Consider the following 12,178-nt stretch of genomic DNA (forward strand, 5'->3'; position numbering starts at 1 on the left):
ACTCACCTTGGCCTCCCAAAGTGCTGGGATTACAGGCTGAGCCACTGAGCCCGGCCTATTTTTACAAATTCTTTTGGGAGAAAGGCAGGATATGCTTTTTGCCCCTTCTAATGTTATATGTTAAAAATGAAGAGGGCCAGGCATGGTGGCTCACACATGTAATCCCAGCAGTTTAGGAGGCCAACATGGGAAGATTACTTCAGGTCAGGAGTTTGAGATCAGCCTAGGCAACATAGTAAGATTCAATCAATATCAAAAAAAGAAAAAAGTCAGGTGTGGTGGTGGTCGCATGTGCCCGTAATCCAAGCTACTTGGGGAATTGAGGCAGGTGGATCACCTGAGCCCAGAGGTTGAGGCTTCAGTGAGCTGTGATTGTGCTACAGTAAGCTGTAACTGTGCAACTACATTCCAGCCTGGATGACAGAGCATGACACTGTCTCAAAAAAAATAAATAAATAAACAAAAAGAGTTCTCATTCGCATGGTAAACATAAGCTAAGCTATCTTGTCTGGGTTTTATCCAGTGAAACTACAGCTATGATTTATGTGTTAAATGTCTAAACTATCTGAGTAATTTTAATTCCACTATGCTTTCACAGTAGAAACTTTGCTAATGTTATTGTTCATAAAAGGAAAAGTTGGTAGAGATATTAGGCCCCGTGTGTGTATGTATAAAATTTACTTATATTCAGCTCTTATTCATATTAATGGAAGAAGCCAATGGAATAAACAGTAAATGCTAATAAACTTCACATTTAGAATGTGCCATACTAAATATATATATATTTTTTGAGTTGGAGTCTCACTCTGTCGCCCAGACTGGAGTGCAGTGGCTGCTCCCGGCCACCGCAGACTCAACCTGCTGGGCTCCGGCGATCCTTCCGCCTCAGCCTTCCAAGTAGCTGGAACTACAGGTGTGCGCTACCCATGCCCGGCTGATTTTTGATTTATTGTAGAGATGAGGTCGCCAAGTTGCCCAGGTGGGTCTCGAACCCGCGGGCTCAGGCAATCCACTCACCTCAGCCTCCCAAAGGTGCGGGATTACAGGCTGAGCCACCGAGCCTGGCTACTAAATATATTTTTTTAAATTTATCTTTGTAATTATATTAATCAGGCTAATATTGAAATCACTTCTCATTCTCTAAACTATGGTTGGTCTATGGGGAACTGAAAGCAAGTGGCCAGGATTCTGTTGGTGTAAATCTAGAATTAAGTATCTCTCTAGGGATTACTGAAGCTGGTAATTATGGGAGATACTTTAATTTGGTTGGCTGAGCACAGAGTATCAGTTTCATCTGACCATTTAACCAGTTAATTTGAAAAGTCAGTGTTCTCTTCTTTTATGATCTTTGAAAGATCTTGAGAGAAAGAAAGCAAAATCAGGTTAAATTCTTCAATTCAGATTTAGAGGTCTTTTCAGCTATACTATGAGTACAGTTTGTCTCAATTTTTTCCTTTATCTCCCAGAAGGATTAAGCAGCACTAGGAAAGAAGGGAAATTTTGCAAAAGCTAAAAAGCTAAGGAAGTGCCAAAGAACTACTTCAGTCCTCTCTCTAAAACAGCCACATACTACCCATTTTCACTAATTTCAAATGAATTTTCAAGATGTAACAAAATTCGATAACACAAACAATCACCAAGACTTGAGTATGTAGTTTATCTTATTTGTCTGGTTAGTCAATAATTAATAACAACCCTTAGATATACTAATACTTCAGGTCTTTGTTGGGTGTCTAAAGAGTCTTTTTTTTTTTTGAGTTGGAGTCTCACTCTGTCACCCAGGCTGGAGTGCAGTGGCACACTCACGGCCACTGCAGCCTCGATCTGCTGGACTCAGGTGATCCTTCCACCTCAGCCTTCTAAGTAGCTAGGTCTACAGGCACGTACCACCGTGCCTGGCTATTTTAAAAATTTATTTTAGAGATGAGGTCTCGCCAAGTTGCCCAGGCTAGTCTTGAACCCGTGAGCTCAGGCAATCCTCTAACCTCGGCCTCCCAAAGTGCTGGGATTATAGGCATGAGCCACTGCACCCGGCCAGCTAAAGATTCTTAAGAACATTCATCCTTAAGATCATTTACCATTTTCATGCCCTAGACCTGTGTTGCCCAATATAATAGCCACCAGCCTCATGTGGCTATTAAGATTAAAATTAAGTATACTGAAAAATTAAGTTCTCGGACATAATAGCCGTATTTAAGTACAAAACTACCACATGTGGTTCATGGTTACCATATTGGATGGTACAGATATATTTCTATTATTGCAGGAAGTTTTATTAAGCCTGCCCTAAAGTGAGGACTAACTCTAATATAAACTAGCTTTCTTGTTGCCATTTTCTCAAACAAGTCAAGAATATAACAAGGTCAGATTTATTAAAGTTGTTGGGTATCTGCGTTTTTGTTACTAGTGATTCTTCTATTGTCCACTCTTTGAACCCCAGACCACCTCTGAAGTCACAGACTGGAGAAAGCTCACCCACTGGTTGGGGTGACTGTAACATGAGGTAAACTTACTGGCAGGTTGATCAAGTTTGACTATTGATGCCTGTAGTGCATAAAGTGCTTGCAGTTCCTTCTCTGTATCTGAGTCTAGGTACTTGAGTAAGATCGGCACTCTCTGCTTGATAACAGCGGTGTCCACTCTGAAGGTAGAACAGTCAGCTAGAGGTAACAGAAGAACTAGGCATTACATTTGAGAAATTAATACACAGAACTATTTTCAATTTTCTGAATAGACAGAACCTATATGACTCTGCAAGGGAAGAGAAAGTAAGGAAGTCCAAGGTAAAGATTTTGAAATCCAAACTGCTCTAAAATTTGAAATCAGATATTCTGTCAGAAATCATAAAAACATGAAGGAGGATGCATTTTTGAGTGCTAATTTCCCTCAAGAGTACTTCACTCAGTAATTCATCTTGAATTGTAATGAAATGGTGACAATGGTTTTATGACAAACTAGAAAAGCAAAAAAATCAAATGTCTTACCATAAAAAGGTAGTCTATGAGACAGATGTATTAATTAGCTTAATTTAATATTTCACAGTGTATGCATATATTAAAATATCATATTGTATCCTGTATATGTATACAATTATGATTTGTCAATCAAAAATATAAATAATTTTATTATTATTATTTATGAGTCAGAGTCTCACTCTGTCACTCACGCTGGAGTGCACTGGCATATTCATGGCCACTGCAGCATCAATCTCCTAGGCTCAGGCAATCCTTCCACCTCAGCCTTCCAAGTAGCTGGGACTATAGGTGTGTGTCATCATGCCTGGCAATTTTTTGATTTATTGTAGAGACGAGGACTTGCCAAGTTGCCCAGGCTAGCCTAGAACTCCTGGGCTCAGGCAATTCTCTCATCTTGGCCAAAGTGTTTGGATTACAGGCATGAGCCACTGCGCCCGGCCTAAAAATAATATAAATAATTTTAAAGATGAGAAATTCAAGTGAGTACTTTAAAACAGCAACATTAAAAAAAGGAAATTAAAGTGACCGTTAATACAAATATTTTCAGAAAGGTAAAGTAATTGGAACCATTTATCACTACTTGGAAGATAAAGATTAAATGTGACAGTGGCAAATAACATACCTAATTGAGGCCCTCTGAGGGAAAGGCATGATACAAAGGGGCTGAGGAAAGTGCCAGGAAGCACAAGGTTTTATACTGTCTGTAAGTTAACACTGGGAGATAATTTTTTTTTTTTGAGTTGGAGTCTCATTCCATCGCCCAGACTGGAGTGCAGTGGCACGTTCACAGCTACCACAGCATCGTACTGCTGGAATCAGGTGATTTTTCTGCCTCAGCCTTCCAGGCTGGAGTGCAGTGGCATACTCATGGCCACTGTAGCGTCAATCTCCTAGGCTCAGCCAATCCTTCCACCTCAGCCTTCCAAGTAGCTGGGACTATAGGCACGTGTCATTATGCCCGGCTAAATTTTTCGTTTTATTGTAGAGACGAGGTCTCGCCAAGTTGCCCAGGCTGTTCTCGAACACATGGGCTCAGGCAATCCCCTCACCTCGGGCTCTCAAAGTGCTGGGATTACAGGCTTGAGCCACTGTGCCCGGCCTAATTTTGTTTTTAAAAGCAGCATTTGTGCCAGGTGTGATGGTCTGTGCCTATAATCCCATATACTTGCTTAGGGGCTGAGGTGGGAGGATTGTGCGAATATAGGAGTTCCAGTCCACCCTGGGACATCATAGTGAAACCTCATTTCAATTTAAAAAATAAGAGCAGCTTTTATACTTTCCAACTTTAATTTTAAAACATAGACTGGGTGTGGTCTGTGTCTGTAATCCCAGAACTTTGGGATGCTGAGGTGAGAGGACTGCTTGAGCCCAGGAGTTTGAGACTCATCTGGGCAACACAACGAGACCTTGTCTCTACAAAAATAAAAAACAATTAGCTGGCCCGCCTGTAGTCCTAGCTACTCAGGAGGGTGAGTTGTAAGGATCGTCTGAGTCTAGGAAGTCGAGGCTGCAGTAACAATTGTTTTAAAAAATTTTCTGAAGGACATTCTATTTAGCTTGTAATTTACCTCATTAAAAAACATTAAAAAATTATTCAATTTGGGTGGGGACACACTATCAATAAAGGTACCTGATCTCAAACCAGGCAAAATGGGGACCAAAGGGAGGCCCAAACTTTACCTATACTACAATGTTCACTTGTATACCTAATCTAGAATTGTACCCCACATCATAAAAAAAAAAAGATTCGAAAATCTTATTTTTTAAAGAGTTGTGGGCTCATTTTGTTGCCCAGGCTAGAGTGTAGTGCTGTGATCATAGCTCACTGCAGCCTTGAACTCCTGGGCTCAAGTGATCATCTCACCTCAGTCTCCAGAGTAGCTAGGATTACAGGTGCATGCCATCACACCCAGGTAATTTTTCTTATTTTTTGTAGAGATGGGGGTTATCAGTTTGTTGCCTAGATTGATCTCAACTTCTTGACTTCAAATGATACTCCCACCTAGCCTCACATGCATAAATCACTGCACACCACATACAATGACTTTTTTGATGAGAGTAGACCTCCATTGATAATTATGTTAAGATTATTCAACACATTCATTGTGTTCTTGAATACGAGAAGGAGGTGGACTTGAATGTCGAATATCCTTGAATGTTGGTGGTAAAAAGGTAACGAAAAAGCTATATGGAACACAGTAAGAAAGAAAAAAAAAACAAGGAACATGCAATAATTTTCTGTTGAAGAACACAGCGTGCAATAGCTGCTCAGATCAGGGTTCTCTGCAGCAGCTGTTTGTCCCCATACTTAAGACAGCCAGGCATTATAGGCAGAAATGGTATTCACTTGTACAGAACTGAACTGTACAGGGCAAGTTTTGAAGACAATATAAATTCAGACCATCTAGTCAGTTATTGACATAATGGAAATTTCAGATGTTAAGAGTTGCCTTCAGAAATGTCACTTACCTATAATAGCTGCTTTACAAACAGCAGTCATTAAAGCTCTAAGGAATGTAGGTGAGCTCATCTGGCTTTCATCTAGATTAGCCTAAAAAAAAGAAATGGAACTGTTAAAAGATAACCTTGCACACCAGAGAAATTATTTCCCCAAACTAGGGTTGACCTGGCACTAAGGGTAGATGGAGTGATATTCTTGTAAAATTAAATGACATTCTTGTAAAATTAAATGTCTGGTTCATTGAAAAATAGTTTGGTTACTGCTAGTTCTATGTGAAAATATTCTAAGTAGAAGCATTTGGTTTTCAGGGAGCTCACCACTGCCTATCCTCTGGACATTCAATTATGGAGTGTTATATGCTATTTGGACATACAACCGCTGAAGAACACATTTTCATTCCTCAATAAATAACCCATATTAAGATGATCTATCCAAGCCTATAAATATAAAAGAACTACACCACAATTGCTGTGTATTTTTAAAGACTACTTTCTCAACAGTGTGCAACTATTCTTACATGTGACAATACTGCTTTTTCATCTTTTTAAAGCAGGGTCTCAGCCGGGGTCGGTGGCTCAGCCTGTAATCCCACGCCTTTGGGAGGCTGAGGTGAGTGGATTGCCTGAGCCCGCAGGTTCGAGACCCGCCTGGGCAGCGAGACCTCATCTCTACAATAAATCAAAAAATCAGCCGGGCGTGGTAGCGCATGCCTGTAATTCCGGCTACTCGGAAGGCTGAGGCTTCCGGAAGGATCGCCAGAGCCCAGCAGGTCGAGGCTGCGGTGGCCGGGAACGGCCACTGCACTCCAGTCTGGGCAACAGAGTGAGACTCCAACTCAAAAAAAACAAAAAACAAACAGGGTCTCCCTCTGTCATCCAGCCGGGAGTGTACTGGCAATATCATAGCTTACTGCAGCCTCAACCTGGACTCAAGTGATCCTCCAGGCTCAGCGTCCTAAGTAGCTGGGGCTACAGGTGTGAACCACCATATTCAGTTAATTATTAAATTTTTTTTGTAGATATGGGTTCTTACTATGTTGTCCAGACTGATCTCAAACTTCTGGCCTCCTCTCAAAGTGCTGAGATTACAAGCATGAACACCACCACACCTGGCTAATTTTTTGATTTATTGTAGAGACGAGGTCTTGCCAAGTTGCCCAGGCTGGTTTCAAACCCCTGGACTCAGGTAATTCTCTCGCTCTCTCCCTAAGTGCTGGGATTACAGGCGTGAGCCACAATGTCAGGTTAATAAAAAGGCATTTAAAAACTAGTTTTATTAAGGTTAAAAGCTCATGAAACGAAAGGACAGGTATGTGAATTATGAGGATCCCACAAGAATCTTTCTTGCAGAGATATCAGGGAAGATAAAACAGTCTTTATACCTCTACCCAGTCAAAAATCTGTTCATCATTCGCTTTATCTTCAATAATGAGTTTCTCAAGTTGCTTATATAGCTCTTCAGCAGAGAGTTCTTTCTTGGAAAGTGCTTCAGAGGAACAGGAACTGTCAGATTCTATGAAGTCCAACTTCTAAAATATAAAATGTGAAACATGTTAATAAAATTAAATACTATTATCATCCCTAGAGGAAAACAAAGTTATAGGTTATAACTTCTATTTTACATGGGACCAAAATGATCAGTAGAAACTTTTTTATGGGCCATTGCCTTGCTAGAGTCTGGTGTGGCCACATGCTCTTTGAGCTATGGCTCTCGCCATGCTTCCTGGCTTTTGTCCCCCTCCCCTACCTTGGGGAGGTGACTCTTCTTTCTTCCTTCTCTTGCTCTAATTTACTTTTAAATAAGCTTTTCTTTCTTAAAAACAAAAGAAACGCTTTTATGCTTGTATGTTTAAAAGACTGTCAGCTCATTATTCTTCTGAATATATTTCCAACTTCTCATACTCAGTATCTTAAAAAATAAACCTCCTATAAATGATCCCTCGGGTTGTGCTTACCTCAACATCATTTTGAGCTTCAATCTTGCTCTTAGCTAGGACATAGCGCTTTGAGGTGGAATAGGAGCCCTAGCAAGGATACAGTTTAACTCCCTTTCTATAACCTATGGTCTAATATTAAGTATCAGCACATAGCAGCTGTCAAAACTCTGTAGTTTGACTTTGTTAATTCCTTCAAATACCTCCTGACCATTGTGAATCCTAGTATAGAAAATGATGCTGTAACTGTTTAACACTTGGTAGTTAAAAAAAAAAAATCTACACTCAAACTTACTGGTAATTTTTTAGTTACAAGGCAATAAGGTTATGTTGGTATGTCATACTTTATTCAGTTTCACTATTCAAAAACCACAAAGACTGAAATATTAAAGATTATTCACATAAGGTTTTCCCTAATACCCTGGAAGATTCTGGTATAGTCCTAACTCTATCCCAATTCACAAAGTAAAAACCACTATCTTGGATTATGTGTTTTTCATCTGATTGCTTTGTCTCCTACCACTCTGCATCTCTAAATGATATTTCCCTATAAGGTTTTAGAAACATGGTTCAATATTGCAAACAGTTTTTCTAACTCAGTGTTGATAAATTATATATACCATCACTGATCTCTAACACACACAAAAATGTATAACATGATGACCATAATCTCATTTAAGAAAAAGTTATCAATTTTTATAACCTTGAAATATTCTCCAAACTAACTATAATGCCCCAAAGTGTTAGAATATTCATTTACCTTACTCCAAGTTTAGAGAAATAATTCAAGGTCCGAGAGCAATGAACAACAATAAGAAAATGAGAAGCAATGTTCATTAATAAAATATAACATAAAAATCTGAACATGAAAGCCTTTACCACTGCCAAAGGAATCAGTAGTGAACTTTACGCTGATCACTGGAGAGAAATATTTGGTTCTCAGGACCCCTATATTTCTGTACAAGTGATCTAATCTTCCTAGAACCCAGAAGACTGGGCTTGAATTTACAGATAAGTTTACTACCACCTCCTGCAGAACACTACAGGCTTCCCAGAGAAAGGGCATCAAACCAACTACTTCGGAAGGGAGCTAAAAAACAAGAATGTAGAAAGCCAAGTTTTTGGAATTTCATTTTTCTTTTCATTTCTTTTTGAGTTGGAGTCTCACTCTGTCACCCAGACTGGAGTGCAGTGGCCGCTCTCAGCTACCACAGTCTCGACCTGCTGGGCTCCAGCGATTCTTCCGCCTCAGCCTTCCAAGTAGCTGGGACTACAGACGCGCACTACCACAACCAGCTAGGAATTTCATTTTTCTGACTGCCCTCTAAATATTTTTATTATTATTAGTTCATTTTACTATTAATTAATTAATTTTTCTGAGACAGGGTCTCACTGTTTCCCAAACTGCAGTGCAGTGGCATGATCCTCCTGAGCTCAGGTGATCCTTCTACCTCAGCCTCCCGAGTAGCTGGGACTACAGGCACATGCCACCAAGCCTGGCTAATTTGTGTGTGTGTGTGTGTGTGTGTGTGTGTGTGTGTGTTTTGTGTAGATATGAGAGCTTACTATATTGATCCTTCTACCTGTGTGTGTGTGTGTGTGTGTGTGTGTGTGTGTGTGTGTTTTGGTAGATATGAGAGCTTACTATATTGATCCTTCTACCTCAGCCTCCCAAGTAGCTGGGACTACAGGTGTATGCCACCAAGCCTGGCTGGCGTGTGTGTGTGTGTGTGTGTGTGTGTGTGTGTGTGTGTGTGTGTGTGTGTGTGTAGATATGAGAGCTTACTATATTGCCTGGGCTGGTTTCAAAGTCCTGGGCTCAAGTGATTCTTCCACCTTGGCTTCACAAATTGCTGGGATTACAGGTGTGAGCCACTGTGCCCAGCCACATTTTTATTAATAACAATGACATCCAGTCTCTCTGAGCTCAGTGCTTTTTAAACATTATCTCACGTAATCCCCACAAAAATTCTACAAGGTAGATAGTATTAGTATTTTATAGGTGAGAAATCTGAGGCTTTGTGAAGCAAAGTTGTTTGCTTAAAGTCACATATTAAGTGGTAGAAAACTGAAAATATGAATACAGGTCTATTTGACTTCAAACCAGGGTGCTAGGTTTTCATCTCTCTTGGACATTCCATTTCTCTAGAAGTGGAATTGCTAAGTCATATGGTAATTATATGAGGAAATAGCTTTCTGTTGTTATTGACATAAATTGTATCTTTATACATTGTTCTGCCCATTAATATAAATTTTAGTAATTATTTTATGAATTTGTATTTCAAATCATACAGGAAACAAAAAGAGAGTTACAAACCAAAACCATAATAGCACTAGCTTTTATAGTAACCTATGTACTTACCTTTTCCAGACATATTTGTTCATATTGCTTTGAGTTACTGTCTGGTGTCCTTTAGCCTAAAGGACTCCCCTCAGCATTTCTTTTTTTTTTTTTTTTTTTGAGTTGGAGTCTAACTCTTTGTTACCCAGGCTGGAGTACAGTGGCACACTCACAGCCACCACAGCCCCGACCAGTTGGGCTTAGGTGAGCCTTCCGTCTTAGCCTTCCAAGTAGCCGGAACTGCAGACTCACACCACCATGCCTGGCTAGTTTTTTGTGATTTATTGTAGAGATGATGAGATCTCACCAAGTTGTCCAGGCTGGTCTCGAACCCTCAGGCTGAGGCAATCCTCTCGCCTTGGCCTCCCAAAGTGCTGGGATTACAGGCTGAGCCACTGCGCCTGGCCTCCCCACAGTATTTCTTGTGGGGTAGGTCTACTGGTAACAAACTCACTTAGCTTTTTTCATTATTAATTTTTTTATTTAAAGATGTGGGGTACAATTCAGGGTTAAGTATACAAATGTTCATTATGCAGATACCCTTGTTGATGAAGTGTTTCCCCCTACTCCCCCACAGAATCCTACTACTGCCAATCCTGCCCCACTGAGACTATCTTAATTTCTCCTTCTTTTTTTTTTTTTGCGTTGGAGTCTCACTTTGTAGTCCAGGCTGGAGTGCAGTGGCACACTCACGGCCACCCCAGCATTGACCTACTGGACCTTCAGCGATCCTTTCCCCTCAGCCTTCCAAGTAGCCAGAACGACAGGTACATGCTACCATACCCGGATAATTTTTGATTTATTGTAGAGACGAGGTCTCACTAAGTTGCCCAGGTTAGTCTCAAACCCGCGGGCTCGGCAATCCACTCACCTCGGCCTCCCAAACTGCTATAGGCTGAGCACCCAGCCAAGCCTCTCCTTCATTTTTAAAGGAAATTTTGCCAGATATAGAATCTTCATTTGACATGCTTTTTTCTTTCAGCACTTTAAATATATCATCCCACTGTCTTGTTGCCCCCATAGTTTCTAATGAGAAATTGGCTATTGATCTTATTGCGGATCCCTTGCATGTAGGGAGTCATGAGAAGTGACTCTGCTGCTCTCCAGAATTTTTTCTTTGTCTTTTGACAGGTTTATTATATTTACCTTAAGTGCGGATCCCTTTGAGTTTATTATGCTTGGAGTTTGTTGAGATTCCTGAATATGTTGATTCATGTTTTCCTCACATTTGGGAAGTTTTTGGCCATCATTTCTTCAAATATTTTGCTGCCATTCTGTCTCTCTTCTCTGAGACACCATAATGAGTACATTGGTGTACTTGATGGTGTCCCATATGTTCCCTAGGTTCTGTTACTTTTTCTTGATTTTTTTTTGAGTTGGAGTTTCACTCTATTGCCCAGGCTGGAGTGCAGTGGTATGCTCACAGACTTGACCTCCTGGGCTCACTTGGCTAATTTTTAAAATATTTTTTGTTATGACATGGTCTCCCTATGTTGTCAAGACTGATCTCAAGTTCCTGGGCTCAAGCAAATCTTCTTGCCTTGGCCTCCAAAATTGCTGAGATTATAGGCGTGAGCCACCACACCTGGCCTATTTTTCTTGATTCTTTATGCTTCTCAGACTGAACACTTTAAACTGTCCCATCTTCAAGCTTGCTGATTCTTTCTTCTGCTGATCAGATATGATGTTGAACCCTTCTAATTAACTTTGCATTTTAGCTATAGTAACATTTTGACTCTGGAGTTTCTATGTCATTTCTTTTTATAATTCTTATTTCTTTATTTGATATTCCCTATTTGTTTATATATCATTCTCCTGACTTCCTTTAGTTCTTTGTTCATGGTTTCCTTCAGCTATCTGAGCACATTTAAGACAATTAATTTAAAGTCTTTATCTACTATGGCCAATGTCTGGGTTTGCTCTTGTTTTCTGTCAGTTACTTTATCTTTCCTGTGAATGAGTCAAACTTTCCTGTTTCTTTGGAAGCTTTATACTTTTTTTGTTGATAACTGAACATTTAAAATATTGGAATGTGGTAACTGAACAGATTCCCTCCCTTTCCAGAGACTGTTTATGTTGTTCATTGAAGGGTGCAATCTTTTGTTTGTTTATTGACTTTTTCAAACTATTTTTTTTCAAGTAGGAATTTATTAAAGGATAGAAAAGCTCCTACAGTGGGAGGGGTCCAGATAGGGTTGCCCTATTTTTTGAGTCAGAGTCTTACTCTGTCAAGCAGGCTGCAGTGCTCATGGCCACTGTAGTCTTGACCTGCTGGGCTCAGGCAACTGTTCCACCTCAGCCATCCAAGTAGCTGGAACTATAGGCGCATGCCACTATACCCGGCTAATTTTTTGATTTACAGTACAGCTGAGGCCTTGCCAAGTTGCCCAGGCTGGTCTCGAACCCCCGGGCTCAGGCAATCCTCTCACCTCCACCTCTCAAAGTACTGGGATTACAGGTGTGAGCCA

The 12,178-nt window shown here is 40.3% G+C and overlaps 1 protein-coding gene across 5 annotated transcripts in view; it reads right to left on the reverse strand.

Moving 5' to 3' along the window:
- Positions 1-12,178, reverse strand: part of EIF4G3 (eukaryotic translation initiation factor 4 gamma 3) — a 181,505-nt gene that overhangs the window by 1,819 nt on the left and 167,508 nt on the right. For all 5 annotated transcript variants that reach the window (XM_021709853.1, XM_021709852.1, XM_021709851.1 and 2 more), the window contains 3 exons: positions 6,818-6,964; positions 5,445-5,526; positions 2,514-2,660 (listed from right to left, as the gene is read on the reverse strand). In XM_021709853.1, the coding sequence (XP_021565528.1) occupies positions 2,514-2,660; positions 5,445-5,526; positions 6,818-6,964 (376 nt within the window). The remainder of the gene's footprint in view (positions 1-2,513; positions 2,661-5,444; positions 5,527-6,817; positions 6,965-12,178) is intronic.

This window comes from Carlito syrichta, unplaced genomic scaffold, assembly GCF_000164805.1.
Source record: "Carlito syrichta isolate Samal-C Ts95f unplaced genomic scaffold, Tarsius_syrichta-2.0.1 Scaffold287509, whole genome shotgun sequence".
NCBI classification, from domain to species: domain Eukaryota; kingdom Metazoa; phylum Chordata; class Mammalia; order Primates; family Tarsiidae; genus Carlito; species Carlito syrichta.